Genomic DNA, 21,790 nt, shown 5'->3' with positions numbered 1-21,790 from the left:
AAACTTGATACCATATTTTAATTACTCTAACAAAACTAGACGTCATCGCGTGAGAAAATAAATGTTCATAACACATAACCTATTTTTTTGTTTTTTTTTTCTTCTCTTTTTTCCTTTTAATCTCTTTTCTTTCGTCCAAAAAGCGTTTTGATTTTTGCCTCGCCACAAGCGATGAAATCGATAAAAAAACCTGCTCGGACATTCTCAATTCTCAACAACAAAAGCAATCAAAGTTCTAGCTCTCGAGCACGTGCGCCGACAGGTTGATGAAACCGTTCAAATATGCTCGATCGCTAGAATTTAAAGAAAGAAACAAGCCAGAAACAAACCAAAATAAAAAAAAACAAAAACAAAAATGGACATCTTTAGAACGCTTAAATTTTATAAAATATTTTCCTCTGCGTTTTTAACCAGCTAAACTGTCGTAAAGTTTTTTCGGTGCAGTTCATTTAAAAAACTTAGTTTTCAACTTTTAAACGTTTTAGACTTCTCGTTTAAGGCAGTCGAAAGAAATGAGTCGACTCACTCTCTCTCTCCCTATTCGGTTTTGTTTTTGTTTATTTGTTTTTGTTTTTTCTTCGTTTGCCTTCGTTTGCCTTTGTTTGCTTTTGGAAAAGTTGTCGCCATGCGAGACTTAGTTTTTTTTTTTTTTTGCTCAAATTGAGCACAAGTGAGTTTCTAGTCTTGAAAGTGTGCAAAGTGTGGGCCAATCTGGTGGCTGGAGTGATGACACGTGAATGCTGGAAATTCCAGACTTTGAGCGGATTCAGCGTACATAGAAAGAAAATGTAGCATTCACGTGGGTCTCTCCTAAGCGTGCCATTGGTCGGTCTGCTGTCCTTAAGTACCCCCCTCCCCCCCCTCAACGTCACGTTTGCTCAACTTTCTCGGTCTTTGGCGCCCAGAGAAAGCTTGAGGAAGGATAAAAAATGGCGAGGTTTCGGTACTGCGTTTTCTGTTTTTCTTATTTGTTTTTGTTTGTTTGCTTGTTTGTTTGTTTGTTTGTTTGTTAATTTTTTTAATTTTTTTTTTTTTTTGTTTGTTTCGTTCGTTTGTTTGTTTGTTTGTTTCGTTTGCTTCGTTTGTTTTGTGATGTTTTGTTTTCCCTTCTTGATGGCACAAAACAGAAGCAAACAAGACTTTCGGTTATATTCGGTTATATTCGGTTCAATAAAAGTTTGTTGGTTTCTGCACAACAACAACAACAACCACAACAACAAAAGTCCCTCTGTCCCTCAAAAGCAGTTTCTCCTCTGTCCTAAAGAAGAGCCTCTTTGTAATCGATCTTGTCTGAATGCAGCTCTCCTTTTGCCTACAGGTTTTTATTCCAACCCTTTTGTTGTTGTTAGTGCCATGTTGTTGTTATTGTTATACTCTGTAAAAGCAGTTGTTGCTGTTGTACTTGTTTGTTGTTTCTAAAGACACTGTTGTTGCTGCTGTTAGCGCTGTTAGTAATCACCCACTTGGCTTGTATTTTTGTTTCTTGTTTTTGTTTTTTGTTTTATTTATAAACACTCTCTGAGTAAGTGATGCTGTTGCTGTTGTTGTTGTTACAGTTGCAATGAGTGTTTGTTAATGTTCCCCCACTTGGCTTGTACTTTTGTTTTCTGTTTTGTTTTGTTTTTTTTTTGTTTTTGTTTTTTTTTTCTCAACACTCTCTGAGTAAGTGATGCTGTTGCTGTAGTCGTTGTTATAGTTGCAATGAGTGTTTGTTAATGTTCACCAACTTGGCTTGTTTATAATCTATTTTATTTTATCAACACTCTCTGAGTCAGTGATGGTGTTGCTGTTGCTGTTGTCGTTATTATGCTTGCAATGGGAGTTGTTACTGTTCACCCACTTTGCTTGTTTTGTTTTTATTTCTTTATTTTATCAACACCCTTTGAGCCAGTGATGCTGTTGCTGTTGTTGTTGTTATAGTTGCAATGAGTGTTGTTAATGTTCACCCACTTTGCTTGTGTTTTTGTTTTTGTTTATCAACACCCTTTGTGTCAGTGATGCTGTTGCTGTTGTTCTTATTACAGTTGCAATGAGTGTTTGTTAATGTTCACCAACTTGGCTTGTTTATAATCTATTTTGTTTTATCAACACTCTCTGAGTCAGTGATGCTGATGCTGTTGTTGTTATTGTGCTTGCAATAAGTGTTGTTAATGTTCACCCACTTTGCTTGTTTTGTTTGTGCTTTTGTTTTTGTTTATCAACACCCTTTGAGTCACTGATGCTGTTGCTGTTGGTGTTATTATAGTTGCAATGAGTGTTAATGTTCACCCACTTTGCTTGCTTTATTTGTTTGTTGCTTTTTTTTTTATCAACACCCTGCGAGTTAGTGATGCTGTTGCTGCTTTTGTCATTTTACTTGTATTTATAGTTGTTACTGTTCAGCCACTTTGCTTGTTTTTTAATCTGTTTTATTTTATCACCACTCTCTGAGTCAGTGATGATGTTGCTGATGCTGTTGTTGTTATTTTACTTGCAATGATAGCTGTTACTGTTCAGCCACTTTGCTTGTTTTGTTTGTTTGTTTGTTTGTTTTTTTTATCAATATCCTCTGAGTAAGTGATGCTGTTGCTGTTGTTGTTGTTATAGTTGCAATGAGTGTTTGTTAATGTTCCCCCCCTTGGCTTGTACTTCTGTTTTCTGTTTTGTTTTGTTTTTGTTTTTTTTGTTGTTTTTTTTCTCAACACTCTCTGAGTAAGTGATGCTGTTGCTGTAGTCGTTGTTATAGTTGCAATGAGTGTTTGTTAATGTTCACAAACTTGGCATGTTTATAATCTATTTTATTTTATCAACACTCTCTGAGTCAGTGATGCTGATGCTGTTGTTGTTATTATGCTTGCAATAAGTGTTGTTAATGTTCACCCACTCTGCTTGTTTTGTTTGTGCCTTTGTTTTTGTTTATCAACACCCTTTGAGTCACTGATGCTGTTGCTGTTGGTGTTATTATAGTTGCAATGAGTGTTAATGTTCACCCACTTTGCTTGCTTTATTTGTTTGTTGCTTTTTTTTTTATCAACACCCTGCGAGTTAGTGATGCTGTTGCTGCTTTTGTCATTTTACTTGTATTTATAGTTGTTACTGTTTAGCCACTTTGCTTGTTTTTTAATCTGTTTTATTTTATCACCACTCTCTGAGTCAGTGATGATGTTGCTGATGCTGTTGTTGTTATTTTACTTGCAATGATAGCTGTTACTGTTCAGCCACTTTGCTTGTTTTTTTTTTGTTTTTGTTTTGTTTGTTTGTTTGTTTGTTTTTTTATATATCCTCTGAGTTAGTGATGCTGTTGTTGTTATTATGCTTTCAATGAGAGCTGTTACTGTTCACCCACTTTGTTTGTTTATAATCTGTTTTATTTTATCAACACTCTCTGAGTCAGTGATGCTGATGCTGATGCTGTTGTTGTTATTATGCTTGCAGTGAGAGTTGTTACTGTTCACCCACTTTGCTTGCTTATTGTCTATTTTATTTTGTCAACACTCTCTGAGTCAGTGATGCTGATGCTGATGCTGTTGTTGTTATTATGCTTGCAATGAGAGTTGTTACTGTTCACCCAATTTGCTTGTTTTGTTTTTTTATTTGTTTTTTTGTTTGTTTTTGTTTTGCTTGTTTTTTTTTATCAATACCCTCTGAGTCAGTGATGCTGTTGCTGTTGTTGTTGTTGTTGTTATAGTTGCAATGAGTGTTTGTTAATGTTCCCCCACTTGGCTTGTACTTTTGTTTTCTTTTTTGTTATGTCAACACTCTCTGAGTCAGTGATGCTGATGCTGTTGTTATTATGCTTGCAATGAGAGTTGTTACTGTTGTAGTTATGTCTGTCATTTGTCCTTGTTAGCAAGTTCTATTTGCCCTCTCTTGCCTTTTTTCAACACAGTTTCTTTCTTTGAGTCATATGGTTGCGAGATCCTCTCAAACTCCATCTCTTTATTTATTTGTTTCTTTTTTTTTTTTTTTTTTCTCATTCTCCTTCTCATAATAGCAATCACTGCTGCCACCATGCATGTAATGCTAGTTGCTCTCATTCTTTTTCATTTGCTAGTGGAAACTTTGTTTCTTCTTGTTGCTCTCTTTTCTTTCTTTTTTCTCTTTTGCAGAGGATTCGAAAAAACACAGCTCTTCCCTGCAGTTGTAAACATTCCAGGATTCCAGGATGCAGGCAGAAGAAAAACACTCTCACTAACTGTCTTCTTTTTTTTAGCATAAACCGTTGCAAACAAACACCTGAACATGTCTTCTTCACAAGAAAACAACACTGTTGTTGCCCCTTCTCCGAACTCTAAAGCGAAAAAAAAGAAAAGAAGGCAGTCACAAGAACAGAGAGACTTAAAGCTCAAAAACAAAGTCAGGGCCGCATTAGTTGCAGCGTGTGGCTCCGTAAACAGGGTTGTACCTTTCTATGGTACCAAGAAGAGGTACGCTGTTAGCTGTCCGATGCCTTTGTGCAAACATTCCTCCACAAGCATTAAAAGACACTTGACTAAAAAAGATCATTCTTGGACTTTGGATGAAGCTTCCATCTTTTACTCTGCAATGGTCAGGAAGTTTCAGCATGCTCGTCTCGAACGCAAGTCCGGCTGTCCAAAACCTTACCCCTGTTTGCAATGTTGGAAGTATTACGACCGACTGGACATACACTTGAAAGAGACTCATTTCTACGATTCCAAGACGATCAAACAAAAGATTGCAGAGGCAAAGCGATACGACAACGACAAGCTCTATGTCCCTCAATTTATTCGACCTGCCTTCTTTGGTATTAAGCCAGTAGCTGAACAAGCGTCTGCATCAGGCTCTGCATCCTCTGCTCCTGGGCCTTCCTCCTCTTTTTCTTCTCCGGTTCTTTCCTCTGATCCTCTTTTAAGCTTGCCCTCATCAGTTGCTGGTTCGTCCGAGGCTCCTTCTGCAAACCACTGCACCTCTGTAGAAAACAAAGAGCTGAACACCGAATCCGTCCTAGACTCTGATTTTAATTCCTTAAAGCACTTGGTTTCCAACTCCTCCGTCTTGACAGAAGATAAGAGACTCTTGTTTCAGCTGGACAAAGATGCTTTTCACTTTTATTACCAGTCAGCAGATGAGCTCTTCAGAGATTTTGAAAAGTGGCTTGTGGTAGCCAACAACAACACTTTGTCACAAGCAAAGATCTACAAAAATGCAGTTGTTGAAATATTGACATGTTGTGACAGCACGCTGACGCTGCACCCGAACGCTCTCACCAATTCCAACGTTTTGGAGGATAGATACTTTTCCATGCACTTTAAAAACATTCAGCTCAATTCCAAGCTGAGTGAACTTGACCAAACAAAAGCCATGTCTTGTCACACGTTGTACAACCGCCTTGTCTACCTTTGTCTCCTGTTTCGTTTCAGTGAAGCCAGGAATGTCTATTTCGGACTTTCTCATGAGGCCATCCGACGTTTGCGCTGCAAGGTGGAGGAGTTACAAAAAGTGCTGAGGCCCTTTCGTTCTTTGAGGAGGAGCCTTGTGAAAAGCAAAAAATGCATCAACATCATCAATGTCAGTTTGCTGAACGAATATGGCAAGTCTGCATACGTAAGACAGTTAGTGGAATCGATTAGAAAGCCGTCTCTTACACCGACTAGAGACAATGCTGTGTCTCTACGAAACCATCTTCTGCTCTCTGTCACTGTAATTAACAGTTTAAGAAAATCTAACATTGCTCTTTTAAACATTAGAGACTACATGGCTGCTGAGAAGAGTGAGTGTGGATATTGCATTGTGCAAGAGCGCTACAAAACAGCATACAAGTACGGAGCCAAAAACATTCTAGTGCCGAACGACTTGAAAGTGTTGATCGATATTTATTTGCTGAGATACAGAGACCTTCTTGTCAACGACTCTCACTACATGGCTGCAGACACCAAGACTGTTTTGGAGTTGAGCGACTGCTACAGGCCCCTTTTTCCATCGATGAGACCCAACAAAGACGAATGTGTGACACTCGGTGCAACTAGAGTGCCTGTTTACCAGATGGGTTCCTCTGCTATCTCCTCTTGCCTGACGTCCTGCTTCAGAAAAAGCCAAGTAAACATTCCCATGAAGCGTCTTACTCCCACTTGCATTCGCGGTTCGATAGCCACTTACTTTGCCAACAACAGCAAAGAAGATCGCGAGCGGTTTGCTACACTCTACATGAAGCACAGCAGGAACACAATGGATAGCTTTTATGTGTCCCAGTGGAACGCTGCAGAGGAGTTGCGCTTTGCCCTGGGCATCGGACAGTCCTTCGGAGTCATAGAGTCTTTGACTGTTGAAAAGTCTGAGAGACCACCAAAGAAGGAGAAGGATGTGATGGACTGGCTCCAAACTAATGCAGAGGAGTACGGTTTTCATGAGGTTGAGGACATCTTTGAGGAAGATTTAGACTCCGGTTCTGACTCTGAAGAATGTGCTGCTACTTTCAGCTGTACCACAGTGGTTCCGTTTTCTCCAGCTGTAGAAAACAATGTTCCTTTAGAGGATAGCAACGACCATGCCGTAGATTTCTTGTGTGAACCTACCTCAACTCCTGTTTCGTCTGTTCCATCTGAACAAACAATCGCTGGTCCAGTTCTTGAACTATCCCCTGCTCTTGCACAACTAGTTCCTAACGAACAAGCTGTTTGTATGGATGTAGATCAGACTCTAGCTGTTCCTGTTGGCACAGCTTGTTCTCCTCTTGCATTAACATTATTTCCTGATGAACCGGATTTTATTGAACACCATGCAAAACTTTCTCCAGTTTACTTTAATGAGCAAGTGGTTGCCAAACCTGTTTCTGCTTCTCCTTCTCAGCAAGTCGCTTTCTGTCCTTCAAAAGAGGTCTTTTCTGTTCCTCTGACTCCTAGCCTTGTTGCTTTTCAGCAAACATTGGCCAAACCCAGTTTGTTTCTTTCATCTGATCCAGTTTCAGCTGTTCCTGTCCAACAGGCTGGTACTGTTCTTGCAAAGCAGCTCTCACCTTATGCTGTTCAATCTGTTGGTAGCCTATTTAGCCAAAGTCTTGCCTCTACATCCAGAGGTAAATTCTTTTTGATTTTTGATTTTTGATTTTTATGCAAATCTCAACACGCTTTCAAAAAATGAAAATGCCCAAATCAACTCCTTGCTCTATTGTTATTGTTAGAGCTGTAAAAAAAACAAAACAAAACAAAAAAACAACACAGAAGTGTGTATGTATTTGTTGCAGGACTAATTCTGTGATTGCTTAAATGTTTATACAAGTGAATGATACTAAAACTGATTATGTTTTAGAAGTAAAAGATCCAAGAAGAAAAAAAATCAAGTTGGAAATGCCATCTTTCACTCAAGAACTCATCGGTAATGTAAAACCTAATTTATACAAAGATATATAAACACAAACCTCTTCTTGCACAATTTCAGATGGTTAACTGTTAACAAAAACTAGCCATCATTGCTAAGTGCACTTTTAGAAAGTTGTGTCTACCCGATTTCTAATGATGAAGTTAGAAACATCACCGTTAGAAATCATGCACAGCTTGTTATCATCTCTAACACTTAGAAACTGTTGATGGTTTTTATGAATTAGAAAAATGAACATGGTTTTATTTTATTTCAGGATCAACTCAGCCAAGAACAAAGGAAAACAAAGCAGAAGTTAGCCAATGCCATTTAGGTAATCTTTCAAAAACCAGTTATTGCTATCAGTGCAAACAATAAGGTCAACAAAAAAAAATAAATAAAAAAACAGAATAAATCTTGTCTTACTTCAGAACCAAATGAATATTTGATTTAATCACTTTGTGTTATGACTTGAGTTTGTAAAATTTTAGATGAAATAGTTGAAGAGCTGAATGCTTGCCCTGGCCACAACGAATGGTTCAACACCAGAAGTTTTCCACGATGTGCAGCTTTGGTGTTGGCATACATCTTGCAAGACGTGTTTACAGATGTAAGCTCAAGTTGCTCGTACAAAGATTACCTTGGCATCTTGGCAAATCATAGCAGTGACAAGCTCATTCATGTCTTGCAAAAGTACTCCTACCAAAGCCATATTAAAGACAAAATTAAAAACATGAAGCTAAAAATTCAAAAAGAGGGTAGTTTAGAAAAGTTTGTTCAATATGGCAATATCGTGAAACCATTTATGTAGTTTAGATAAGTTTGTTCAGTTTGGCAATAAAGATGGGCCTTTTGTGTAGTTTGTTTTATCTATGCTTTTGCAAATATTTTTATCTGTTTCGCTAAAGACATAATAAACAAGAAGTTCTGTTAAACTGTTCTCACATTTCTTATTTAAAGATAGTTCAAACTTTTTTTTATCTTTAAAAAAAAAAAAAAGAAGTCGTTTTGTTATTCTGTGAAAACTTTTAATAGAGTTGCATTTAGAATTACTTCTGATGTTTTTAAGAGTTTGTTAAAAAGCAAAATAATATTTCCTGTGATGTTAAACTGCATAAGTGAAATTTAAAAAAGGAAAACTGCTCCAACCATTTTTCGGAAAAAGAAATCAAAAAGTTCCTTATTTTAAAAGATCTAGACATCCATTTCTTCTTCAGCAAAATAGCGAGGCTTTTTTATGAACTCTTACTCTCTATTTTTTCATATCTTTACACAAAGGATTTTATTTAGTTCAATGTAAACATACATAGAAGTATATTATGTTTTTTTTTTTTTTTTTGTTTTTATGCAGTCTAACTTTTGTTTCACTTCTATTTTATTTTACGTTTATCTTGTATTTTATCATGCCTTATTGGTTTTTGCGTTTTGTGATGTCAAGCTGCGTAAGCTAAACTTAAAAGGGGAAAACTACGCTAACTTTTCTTTGAAAAAATATTCAAGAAGTACCTTAAACGAAAGAGAAAGCACACGAATCTTGCCATCCAATTCTTCTTCTGCAAAGTAGCGAGGCTTTTTATGTACTTTTGCTCTCTAATTTATCTCTATTTACGCAAAGGGTTTTATTTCAATGTAAACACGTATAAAAGAATACTTTGTTAAAAATAATGTTAAAGGAGTTGCGTAAAAAAAAACGTCTGAATAAAGTTTCTTTACAAAAAAAACAACTAAGAAACAAGCGCGCCTAAGAAAAACCAGATCGCGATTCACTAAGTCAAAAAACGAAAGAAACAAAGTTTAAAAGGTCTTTCTAGACAACAAATTCTATTTTTGGCAATGCAGTTTTTGTATTTATGCAACCTAACTTTTGTTTGACTTCTATTTTATTTTACGTTTACCTTGTATTTTATCTTGCCTTTTTGTGTTTTGTGATGTCAAGCTACATAATCTAAACTTAAAAGAAGGAAACTAGGCTAACTTTTCTAGTAGAATATTATGTTGTTGGTTTTGTATGCAGCCTAACTTTAGTTTCATCTATATTTTATTTTGCGTTTATCTTATATTTTATCTTGTCTTTTTGAGTTTTGTATTTTGTGATGTCAAGCTACATAATTTAAACTTAAAAGAAGAAAACTAGGCTAACTTTTCTTTGAAAAATTGTTCAAAAACTACCTTACACCGATAGAGATAGCTCACGAATTTAAAAAGTTGCATCTATTCATCTTCTTCTTCAGCAAAGTAAAGCTTTTTATGCACTTTTACTCTCTAACTTACCTATATTTGCGTAAAGGATTTTATTTAATTCAATTTAAACATAACTAGTAGAATATTATGTTGTTGGTTTTGTATGCAGCCTAACTTTAGTTTCATCTATATTTTATTTTGCGTTTATCTTATATTTTATCTTGTCTTTTTGAGTTTTATATTTTGTGATGTCAAGCTACATAAGCTAAACTTTAAAGAGGAAATTTACGCTAACCTGTCTTTGAAAAACTATTCAAAAACTACCTTTAACAAAGTAGCGAGGCTTTTTATGCGCTTTTACTCTCTAACATACCTATTTTTGCGCAAAGGATTTTATTTAATTCAATTTAAACATGCCTAGTAGATTATTATGTTGTTGGTTTTTTATGCAGCCTAACTTTAGCTACATCTATTTTTCATTTTACGTTTGTCTTATATTTTATTTTATCTTTTTGTGTTCTGTGATGTCAAGCTACATAAGCTAATGTTAAAAGAGGAAAGCTGCGCTAACCTTTCTTTGAAAAACTATTCGAAATCTATTTTTGAGATAATCTAGATTTAAAAGAGGAACACTACGCTAATTTTGCTTTGAAAAAACTCTCGAAAACTAACTTATTCGATAGAGATAGCACACAAATTTAAAAAATTGTATCTACTCATCCACTTCTTCTACAGCAAAGTACTGAGGCTTTTTATGCACTTTTATTCTCTAACATACCTATATTTGCGCAAAGGATTTTATTTAACTCAATGTAAACATACATAGAAGAGTATTGTTACCCGTTTGTTTTATGCAGCCTAACTTTAGTTTCATCTATACATTATATTGCGTTTACCTTATATTTTATCTTGCCTTTGTTAGTTTTGTGTTTTGTTATGTCAAGCTTCATAATCTAATCTTAAAAGGGGAAAACTGCGCTAACTTTTCTTTGAAAAAGTACTCAAAAAGGACCTAAATCGATATAGATAGCTCACAATTTTAAAAAGTTGCATATAGTCATCTTCTTCTTCAGCAAAGTATCGAGGCTTTTTATGGATTTTTACTCTAACTTTCCTATATTTGCGCAAAGGACATTATTTAATTCAACTTAAACATGCCTAGTAGATTATTATGTTGTTGGTTTTTTATGCAGTCTAAACTTTGTTACATCTATATTTTACGATTAACTTATATTTTATCTTGCCTTTTTGAGCTTTGTGTTCTGTGATGTCAAGCTACATAGTCTAAACATAAAAGAGGAAAACTACGCTAAACTTGCTTTGAAAAACTATTCAAAAACTACCTTTAACAAAGTAGCGAGGCTTTTCATGCACTTTTACTCTCTAACATACCTACATTTGCGCAAAGGATTTTATTTAATTCAATTTAAACATGCCTAGTAGATTATTATGTTGTTGGTTTTTTATGCAGCCTAACTTTAGTTTCATCTATATTATGTTTTAGGTTTATCATATATTTTATCTTTTCTTTTTGAGTTTTGAGTTTTGTGATGCCAAGCAACTTAAGCTAAACTTAAAAGTGGAATGCTACGCTAACCTTTCTTTGAAAATCTATTCATAAACTACCCTAGACAAAAGCTAGATTTAAAAGAGGAAAACTACACTATTTTTACTTTGAAAAAACTTTCGAAAACTACCTTAATCGATAGAGATAGCACACGATTTTAAAAAATTGCATATAGTCATCCACTACTTCTGCAGCAAAGTAGCGAGGCTCTTTATGCACTTTTTCTCACTAGTTTGCTTATATTTACGCAAAGGAATTCATTTAATTCAATCCAAACATATATAGAAGATTATTATGTTACGATTTTTTTTTTCTTTTATGCAGCCTAACATTTATTTCACCTACATTTTATTTTACGATTAACTTTTATATTACCTTTCCTTTTAGTGTTTTGTGTTTTGTGATGTCAAGCTACATAAGCCAAACTTTAAAGAGGAAAACTACGCTAAGCTTTCTTTGAAAAACTATTCAAAAACTACCTTAAACAAAGTAGCGAGGCTTTTTATGCACTTTTACTCTCTAACATACCTACATTTGTGCATAGGGTTTTATTAGATTCTAGTAGGTTATTACGTTGTTGTTTTTTTATGCAGTCTAACTTTAGCTTCATCTATATTTTATTTTACGTTTATCTTATATTTTATTTTGTCTTTTTGAATTTTGTGTTTTGTGATGTCAAGCTACATAAGCTAAACTTAAAAGAGGAAAGCTACGCTAACCTTTCTTTGAAAAGCTGTTCAAAAACTACCTTAGACATAATCTAGATTTAAAAGAGAAAGACTACGCTATTTTTGCTTTGAAAAATCTTTCGAAAACTACCTTAATCGATAGAGATAGCACAGGATTTTAAAAAGTTGTATCTAGTCATCCACTTCTTTCACAGCAAAGTAGCGAGGCTTTCTATGCGCTTTTACTCTCTAACATACCTATTTTTGCGCAAAGGATTTTATTTAATTCAATTTAAACATGCCTAGTAGATTATTATGTTGTTGGTTTTTTATGCTGCCTAACTTTAGCTACATCTATTTTTCATTTTACGTTTGTCTTATATTTTATTTTATCTTTTTGTGTTCTGTGATGTCAAGCTACATAAGCTAATGTTAAAAGAGGAAAGCTGCGCTAACCTTTCTTTGAAAAACTATTCGAAATCTATTTTTGAGATAATCTAGATTTAAAAGAGGAACACTACGCTAATTTTGCTTTGAAAAAACTCTCGAAAACTACCTTATTCAATAGAGATAGCACACAAATTTAAAAAATTGTATCTACTCATCCACTTCTTCTTTTTATGGATTTTTACTCTCTTATTTACCCAAATTTGCGCAAAGGACTTTACTTAATTCAACTTAAACATGTCTAGTAGATTATTAAGTTGTTTGTTTTTTATGCAGCCTAACTTTAGTTTCATTTATATTTTATTTTACGTTTATCTGATACTTTATCTTGTCTTTTTGTGTGTTGTTTTGTCAAGCTACATAAGCTAAACTTAAAAGTGGAAAAGTACGCTAACCTTTCTTTGAAAATCTATTCAAAAACTGCCTTAGACATAAGCTAGATTTAAAAGAGGAAGACTACGCTATTTATGCTTTTAAAAAACTTTCGAAAAATACCTTAATCCATTGAGGTAGTGCACGAATTACAGTCATCCACTTCTTCTATAGCAAAGTAGCGAGGCTTTTTATGCACTTTTGCGTTCTAATTTATCTCTGTTTACGCATATGGTTTTTGTTTATTTCTATGTAATGATATACAAAAGAGTATTTTGTTAAAGATTATGCTGCAGGAGCTGCGTAAAAAAACTCTGGCGACCTTTCCTTAAGAAAAAAGCAACTGAAAGACATGTGCGCCTTAGAAAATTCAAATCGCGATTCACCAAATTAAAAGACGAAAAGAACGAACTTTAAAAGCTCTCACTAGACATTTGTGTTTATGATAGGCAATGCAGTTTTTGATTTTATGCAGCCTAACATTTGTTTCATCTATATCTTATTTTACGTTTATCTTATACTTTATCTTGCCTTTTTGAGTTTAGTATTTTGTGATGTCATGCTAAATAAACTATACTTTGCTAATTTTTATTTGAAAAAATATTCAAAAACTACCTGAATTATAAGCTAGATCTAAAGGAGGAAAACTACGCTAACTTTTCTTTGAAAAAATACTCAAAAACTACCTTAAACATAAGCTAGATCTAAAAGAGGAAAACTACGCTAACTTTTCTTTGAAAAAATACTCAAAAACTACCTTAAACATAAGCTAGATCTAAAAGAGGAAAACTACGCTAACTTTTCTTTGAAAAAATACTCAAAAACTACCTTAAACATAAGCTAGATCTAAAAGAGGAAAACTACGCTAACAATTCTTTGAAAAAATATTCGAAAACTACCTTTAAACATGATTTAGATTTAATAGATGAAAACTACGCTAACATTTCTTTGAAAAAACATTCAAAAACTACCTTTAAACATGATTTAAATTTAATAGATGAAAACTACGCTAACATTTCTTTGAAAAAACATTCAAAAACTACCTTTAAACATGATTTAAATTTAAAAAAGGAAAACTACGCTAACATTTCTTTGAAAAAATATTCAAAAAGTACCTTAATCGAAAGAGATAGCACACGAAATTAAAAAGTTGCATTTAGTCATCCGTTTCTTCTTCATCAAAGTAGCGAGGCGTTTATGCACTTTTTATTCTCTAAGTTATCTCTACTTACGCAAATGGCTTTTGTTTATTTCAATGTAAAACTTTTCAAAAGAGTATTTTGTTAAAGATTATGCTGCAGGGGCTGTGTAAGAAAACTCTGGTGACCTTTCTTTAAGAAAAAGCGACTAAAGTAGATGTGCGCCTAAGAAAATCCAAATTGCGATTCACTAAATTAAAAGACATATACAACAAACTTTAAAAGTGAAACTATTTTTACAAGCGTATTTGGTAAAGATGAAATGTTCTTATGACATTTTAACGTTACGAAAGGAATTTATTCTGTTCAAATATTTATTACAATTTAAAGTGTTAAATAATGTTACAGAAACGACCTAAAACGCCTGTTGTATTAATTTAAACGAACAAAATAGATAAAAAAAAAGAAAAACTATCATTAAAAAAAAAAAAAGTAAAAAAAGAAAAGAAATAGAAGTTGAGGAAAAATAAAAATAAGAACTTCTAACAAAGAGCTCTTCTTTTTATTTTTCAGATTTTTTCATGCTTAATTCCTTGAATGAAAAGTTGAACTGATGACTCACTACTAAGGTTGTTCCTTAGCCTTTCCGTTCTCAAACTAGGCCATTCTGAGAGGCTGTTTGATTAAGTACCGTTGATAGTAGTATCGCACGTAAGAGACTTCTAAAACTCTGATTATTAATTCCTGGAATGAAGAGATGACTTCATACTCACTAACGAGGTTGTTCTTAGCCATCCGTTCTTAAACTAAGCAAAACAGTGAAGTTGTTTGATTAAGTATCACAGTTTGCTGATTTGCACATGCACCATTGCCGAAACTGTGATGCTTGGTTCCTTGATTGGATTGAAGAAGCTCATCACCATGCATTTTACAAGCTGTCCGTTGTTATGTTTTGCAATTCAGTGGTTCTGTTTTGCAATTCATTTTCTGTTTGTTTAAGTATCATCGATGGTGGTGTCGTGCATGCAAACTTTCCGAAACTCTGATGCTTGTTTTTCTTGAATGGAGAGATGAGCTTATACTTTAGGTGACTTTTAAAACTGCAGTAATTAGTGCCTCGAATGGAAAAACGAACTCATTCATTACAGACCAAGGTTGTTCCTGGCCATCCGTTAACATATTAGGCAACAGTACAGCGAAGCTGTTTGTTTTACAAGCTTTTGTCGTTTCGAGAAATCACTACATTAAGCATTCGATGGTGATACACGACTGATGGCCAGGTTCTGATTTTCGAATGAAAAGAAGAGTCGCATCCGACCACCGGTCGGCTTTCGACGCAAAACAGCTGTACACACTCGTCCAACGATCCAGTGACTAACTGTTGCAACGAGAAAGTTAGCTTTATTTGTCGTGCAGATTGTCCGCTTTGACGTAAAATGCTAGAAATTTGCTGAACGCTCGGTTTGCGCCGCCCAAGAGTCATTCTGTTTCTGCGTTGCCAGCATCTATCGGCTAAATACAACTGTAGACTCCGCGCAAGCTTTTTCACCGCAAAAGTTGTACAGAGCCACACCGAAGGCTAAAATCGACTTTAAGGTCGAAGGTTAAAATCGACCCTACAAGGTTTGAAAACGACGTCACGAAATTTTCAAGACGTCGTCGAAGAAAATTACGGCGGCCAGATGCAACTCTTAGTACTAACTCTACTAATCTTAGTACGTTAAGCATTCCAGTCGAGAGATCAGACGTTTTTTCGTCACCTAAGAGACCGGCCGATGCGTTTGCGACGCTGCGGAAAGAAAGAAGATGGCAAACCACAGGGTTGTTACCGTAACAAACCTCCGTGAGTACCTCCATCTCGAGTGGCTTTTGAAGAAACGTTCGTTTTAAACTCAAAGGGATGGTTGTTAAAGCTCACTAACGCCTGGTTAACGATTTTCTAACGGCAGACACCGTGTTTACAATGGATACAGACCGATTAACTGAGCCCAAAGCGCAAGATCTATCAGAAAACTCCTCTAGGTCGATGCAACGAGACGACTAGACACGTGCGTCTAAAGGCATTTTACAATTGAAGGACGCCCCTCGTGGGCCCTTTAACCTTAACACTAAACTCCTGCTTGATATCCTCGTCCCCCAGGTTTCCAAACCGTAGCCCCAATCCCCTCTAATCCTAACCCCCTTACCCTCTAACTCTCCCCCCTCAAAAAAACAAAAAACATAAAAAAGCAAACAAAACGAAAAAAAAACTTGCTTCCCTCCTCACTTTTAGCTCTAGGATGCAACACCTTTTTGCCGCCCTCCGCTAGAAGGGAGTAGGGAGTAACGAAAGCTTGACATCAAAGTAGCGTTTCGTATGAGATTTGTTTGCCAAAATTTGAGCGTTTTTAAAAAAGCCAAGACTTCGTCAGAGGGGTTTCTTCTTTTTCTCCTAAAGCTATCGATCGATTAAAAAGCTCAAAGCAAAGAAATTCAAAACAAAATACAAAAACGGGAAGTTTTAGTTTCTGCACCACAAGCCAAGCACTAGTTCAAACTGGAGATAATAAAAGGAAATCGAATGATCTCACTTCTCAAACCACTGAGCTGCCATTGGTCGGCAGTCTCTGTTTGGAGACCATTGAGCTGCCATTGGTTGGCTGTTTAATCGTTGCGATTGGTCGGCAGTTTTATCGTTGGAGACCATTGAGAGATATAAAAGGAATTTTTTTTTTGAGCACAACATTAAACGTTAAATCGTTAGATGTTGTTATAAAGGCACCATTAGAATGCGATGTCCTCAAATATTTTCCTCGATATTTTAATAAGTAAACAAAAACAAAACTAAGTCTTGCAACTGGCGAAAACTTTCAATAAGCAAACAAAGCAACAACTTTCCTTTCGAGTTTTTAGTTTTTTAAACAAAAGACAAACAAAGAAAAAAAAAACAAACAAAAACAAAAACAAAACAAAAAAACAAAACAAAAACAAAACAGAAAAGGGAGAATGAGTGAGTCGACTGATTTCGCTCAACTGTCTTAAACGAGAAGTCATAAACGTTTGCTTGTGCCAAGCAAGTTGCAAATTAAGTTGTAAATGAACTGCACCGCAAAAACTTAACCACAGTTTATTAAGCATATTAGACCTTTGCTTAGACATGTTAAGACATTTTAAGCCTTTGCTATTATCATGAGGCTTTTGCTCCACGAGCCAAAAAAGTACGCTAGAGTTGACAAACTGCATCGCGGTCAAAAGTGTAATTACGCCAACACTTTTATCCGTTTTAAGCATTTCGTTTTCGCACGAACAACAATTAAAGCAGCTCGTTGAGCTTAACGACGTTCGTATTTTTTTCGAAGCCAAAACTTCGGCTATAAGTAGAATGAAGAGGCACTTCGAAAAACAACAAAGCTGTTCGCAGTCGATAGCAACGAGCGACAACATCTCTGCGAGTCTGGCATCAAGGTAAACAGTTTTTTTACATTTTCATTTGTTAGTGCCACTTTTGCGTACATTATGTATTCAAAAATTTGTTGCTGACGCTAGATTTTTCGTTTTCAATGAACAACAGTTGCAACCTCTAGCCGTTTGCTAAAACAGCTTGCTAGGACAACCAAATCAATCATATGTTGTGAAAATTTCTTTTTTGTTTCAACTGACTAAGGAAGTCGAGCGAACGCTTTTTTTTTATAACTTGTTTGTATCATATTGCTATTAAGAAAACAGCGTTGTGTATACTAAACGTGACATAATTGGCAATTATCCGTAACTAAAAATAAGATAGAAATTACAAACTTGATACCATATTTTAATTACTCTAACAAAACTAGACGTCATCGCGTGAGAAAATAAATGTTCATAACACATAACCTATTTTTTTGTTTTTTTTTTCTTCTCTTTTTCCTTTTAATCTCTTTTCTTTTCGTCCAAAAAGCGTTTTGATTTTTGCCTCGCCACAAGCGATGAAATCGATAAAAAAACCTGCTCGGACATTCTCAATTCTCAACAACAAAAGCAATCAAAGTTCTAGCTCTCGAGCACGTGCGCCGACAGGTTGATGAAACCGTTCAAATATGCTCAATCACTAGAATTTAAAGAAAGAAACAAGCCAGAAACAAACCAAAATAAAAAAAACAAAAACAAAAATGGACATCTTTAGAACGCTTAAATTTTATAAAATATTTTCCTCTGCGTTTTTAACCAGCTAAACTGTCGTAAAGTTTTTTCGGTGCAGTTCATTAAAAAACTTAGTTTTCAACTTTTAAACGTTTTAAGACTCTCGTTTAAGGCAGTCAAAGAAATGAGTCGACTCACTCTCTCTCTCCCTATTCGGTTTTGTTTTTGTTTATTTGTTTTTGTTTTTTCTTCGTTTGCCTTCGTTTGCCTTTGTTTGCTTTTGGAAAAGTTGTCGCCATGCGAGACTTAGTTTTTTTTTTTTTGCTCAAATTGAGCACAAGTGAGTTTCTAGTCTTGAAAGTGTGCAAAGTGTGGGCCAATCTGGTGGCTGGAGTGATGACACGTGAATGCTGGAAATTCCAGACTTTGAGCGGATTCAGCGTACATAGAAAGAAAATGTAGCATTCACGTGGGTCTCTCCTAAGCGTGCCATTGGTCGGTCTGCTGTCCTTAAGTACCCCCCCTCCCCCCCTCAACGTCACGTTTGCTCAACTTTCTCGGTCTTTGGCGCCCAGAGAAAGCTTGAGGAAGGATAAAAAATGGCGAGGTTTCGGTACTGCGTTTTCTGTTTTTCTTATTTGTTTTTGTTTGTTTGCTTGTTTGTTTGTTTGTTTGTTTGTTAATTTTTTTAATTTTTTTTTTTTTTGTTTGTTTCGTTCGTTTGTTTGTTTGTTTTTGTTCGTTTTTGCTCCGTTTGTTTTGTGATGTTTTGTTTTCCCTTCTTGATGGCACAAAACAGAAGCAAAGCGACTTCGTTATATTCGGTTATATTCGGTTCAATAAAAGTTTGTTGGTTTCTGCACAACAACAACAACAACCACAACAACAAAAGTCCCTCTGTCCCTCAAAAGCAGTTTCTCCTCTGTCCTAGAGCCTCTTTGTAATCGATCTTGTCTGAATGCAGCTCTCCTTTGCCTACAGGTTTTTATTCCAACCCTTTTGTTGTTGTTAGTGCCATGTTGTTGTTATTGTTATACTCTGTAAAAGCAGTTGTTGCTGTTGTACTTGTTTGTTGTTTTTCTAAAGACACTGTTGTTGCTGCTGTTAGCGCTGTTAGTAATCACCCACTTGGCTTGTATTTTTGTTCTTGTTTTTGTTTTTTGTTTTATTTATAAACACTCTCTGAGTAAGTGATGCTGTTGCTGTTGTTGTTGTTACAGTTGCAATGAGTGTTTGTTAATGTTCCCCCACTTGGCTTGTACTTTTGTTTTCTGTTTTGTTTTGTTTTTTTTTTGTTTTTGTTTTTTTTTCTCAACACTTTCTGAGTAAGTGATGCTGTTGCTGTAGTCGTTGTTATAGTTGCAATGAGTGTTGTTTAATGTTCACCAACTTGGCTTGTTTATAATCTATTTTATTTTATCAACACTCTCAGTCAGTGATGGTGTTGCTGTTGCTGTTGTCGTTATTATGCTTGCAATGGGAGTTGTTACTGTTCACCCACTTTGCTTGTTTTGTTTTTATTTCTTTATTTTATCAACACCCTTTGAGCCAGTGATGCTGTTGCTGTTGTTGTTGTTATAGTTGCAATGAGTGTAATGTTCACCCACTTTGCTTGTGTTTTTGTTTTTGTTTATCAACACCCTTTGTGTCAGTGATGCTGTTGCTGTTGTTCTTATTACAGTTGCAATGAGTGTTTGTTAATGTTCTTGTACCAACTTGGCTTGTTTATAATCTATTTTGTTTTATCAACACTCTCTGAGTCAGTGATGCTGATGCTGTTGTTGTTATTGTGCTTGCAATAAGTGTTGTTAATGTTCACCCACTTTGCTTGTTTTGTTTGTGCTTTTGTTTTTGTTTATCAACACCCTTTGAGTCACTGATGCTGTTGCTGTTGGTGTTATTATAGTTGCAATGAGTGTTAATGTTCACCCACTTTGCTTGCTTTATTTGTTTGTTGCTTTTTTTTTATCAACACCCTGCGAGTTAGTGATGCTGTTGCTGCTTTTGTCATTTTACTTGTATTTATAGTTGTTACTGTTCAGCCACTTTGCTTGTTTTTTAATCTGTTTTATTTTATCACCACTCTCTGAGTCAGTGATGATGTTGCTGATGCTGTTGTTGTTATTTTACTTGCAATGATAGCTGTTACTGTTCAGCCACTTTGCTTGTTTTGTTTGTTTGTTTGTTTGTTTTTTTTATGATAGTTCTGAGTAAGTGATGCTGTTGCTGTTGTTGTTGTTATAGTTGCAATGAGTGTTTGTTAATGTTCCCCCCTTGGCTTGTACTTCTGTTTTCTGTTTTGTTTTGTTTTTGTTTTTTTTGTTGTTTTTTTCTCAACACTCTCTGAGTAAGTGATGCTCTGCTGTAGTCGTTGTTATAGTTGCAATGAGTGTTTGTTAGATGTTCACAAACTTGGCATGTTTATAATCTATTCTATTTATCAACACTCTCTGAGTCAGTGATGCTGATGCTGTTGTTGTTATTATGCTTGCAATAAGTGTTGTTAATGTTCACCCACTCTGCTTGTATTTTTTGTTTGTGCCTTTGTTTTTGTTTATCAACACCCTTTGAGTCACTGATGCTGTTGCTGTTGGTGTTATTATAGTTGCAATGAGTGTTAATATTTAGCCACTTTGCTTGCTTTATTTGTTTGTTGCTTTTTTTTATCAACACCCTGCGAGTTAGTGATGCTGTTGCTGCTTTTGTCATTTTACTTTGTATTTATAGTTGTTACTGTTTAGCCACTTTGCTTGTTTTTTTAATCTGTTTTATTTTATCACCACTCTCTGAGTCAGTGATGATGTTGCTGATGCTGTTGTTGTTATTTTACTTGCAATGATAGCTGTTACTGTTCAGCCACTTTGCTTGTTTTTTTTTGTTTTTGTTTTGTTTGTTTGTTTGTTTGTTTTTTTATATATCCTCTGAGTTAGTGATGCTGTTGTTGTTATTATGCTTTCAATGAGAGCTGTTACTGTTCACCCACTTTGTTTGTTTATAATCTGTTTTATTTTATCAACACTCTCTGAGTCAGTGATGCTGATGCTGATGCTGTTGTTGTTATTATGCTTGCAGTGAGAGTTGTTACTGTTCACCCACTTTGCTTGCTTATTGTCTATTTTATTTTGTCAACACTCTCTGAGTCAGTGATGCTGATGCTGATGCTGTTGTTGTTATTATGCTTGCAATGAGAGTTGTTACTGTTCACCCAATTTGCTTGTTTTGTTTTTTTATTTGTTTTTTTGTTTGTTTTGTTTTGCTTGTTTTTTTTATCAATACCCTCTGAGTCAGTGATGCTGTTGCTGTTGTTGTTGTTGTTGTTATAGTTGCAATGAGTGTTTGTTAATGTTCCACTTGGCTTGTACTTTTGTTTTCTTTTTTGTTATGTCAACACTCTCTGAGTCAGTGATGCTGATGCTGTTGTTATTATGCTTGCAATGAGAGTTGTTACTGTTGTAGTTATGTCTGTCATTTGTCCTTGTTAGCAAGTTCTATTTGCCCTCTCTTGCCTTTTTTCAACACAGTTTCTTTCTTTGAGTCATATGGTTGCGAGATCCTCTCAAACTCCATCTCTTTATTTATTTGTTTCTTTTTTTTTTTTTTCTCATTCTCCTTCTCATAATAGCAATCACTGCTGCCACCATGCATGTAATGCTAGTTGTCTCATTCTTTTCATTTGCTAGTGGAAACTTTGTTTCTTCTTGTTGCTCTCTTTCTTTCTTTTTTCTCTTTTGCAGAGGATTCGAAAAAACACAGCTCTTCCCTGCAGTTGTAAACATTTGCAGGATTCCAGGATGCAGGCAGAAGAAAAACACTCTCACTAACTGTCTTCTTTTTTTAGCATAAACCGTTGCAAACAAACACCTGAACATGTCTTCTTCACAAGAAAACAACACTGTTGTTGCCCCTTCTCCGAACTCTAAAGCGAAAAAAAAGAAAAAGAAGGCCATTAGCAAGAAGCAGAGAGACTTAAAGCTCAAAAACAAAGTCAGGGCCGCATTAGTTGCAGCGTGTGGCTCCGTAAACAGGGT

The 21,790-nt window shown here is 35.2% G+C and overlaps 1 protein-coding gene across 2 annotated transcripts; it reads left to right on the top strand.

The window, feature by feature from the left end:
- Positions 1-867: 867 nt before the first annotated feature.
- Positions 868-8,152, top strand: LOC149892718 (uncharacterized). 2 transcript variants are annotated; one of them, XM_090080129.1, is made up of 5 exons: positions 868-943; positions 4,193-7,012; positions 7,246-7,311; positions 7,571-7,627; positions 7,785-8,152. In XM_090080129.1, the coding sequence occupies exons 2-5, from the start codon at positions 4,222-4,224 to the stop codon at positions 8,102-8,104; spliced, it is 3,234 nt and encodes a 1,077-aa protein (XP_089936255.1). In that variant the 5' UTR covers positions 868-943; positions 4,193-4,221; the 3' UTR covers positions 8,105-8,152. The 2 variants fall into 2 exon arrangements, with proteins under 2 accessions (XP_089936255.1, XP_089936256.1); XM_090080130.1 differs by having other exon boundaries at positions 871-937.
- The last annotated feature ends 13,638 nt before the right edge of the window (positions 8,153-21,790 follow it).

The sequence above is a fragment of the Hydra viridissima genome, unplaced genomic scaffold (genome assembly GCF_058129835.1).
Source record: "Hydra viridissima isolate aposymbiotic clone 2 unplaced genomic scaffold, HvirCarnegie_v1 scaffold_2, whole genome shotgun sequence".
NCBI classification, from domain to species: Eukaryota; Metazoa; Cnidaria; class Hydrozoa; order Anthoathecata; family Hydridae; genus Hydra; species Hydra viridissima.
This window is presented reverse-complemented; position numbering and strand designations above follow the sequence as displayed.

What these genes read in the sequence shown, in the direction of transcription:
- LOC149892718 (XM_090080129.1), top strand. Translation starts at nt 4,222, where the DNA reads ATGTCTTCTTCACAAGAAAACAACACTGTTGTTGCCCCTTCTCCGAAC. An exon ending in TCTTGCCTCTACATCCAGAG is followed by an intron (nt 7,013 to 7,245) that starts GTAAATTCTTTT and finishes ATTATGTTTTAG; the next exon opens with AAGTAAAAGATCCAAGAAGA. An exon ending in AGTTAGCCAATGCCATTTAG is followed by an intron (nt 7,628 to 7,784) that starts GTAATCTTTCAA and finishes GTAAAATTTTAG; the next exon opens with ATGAAATAGTTGAAGAGCTG.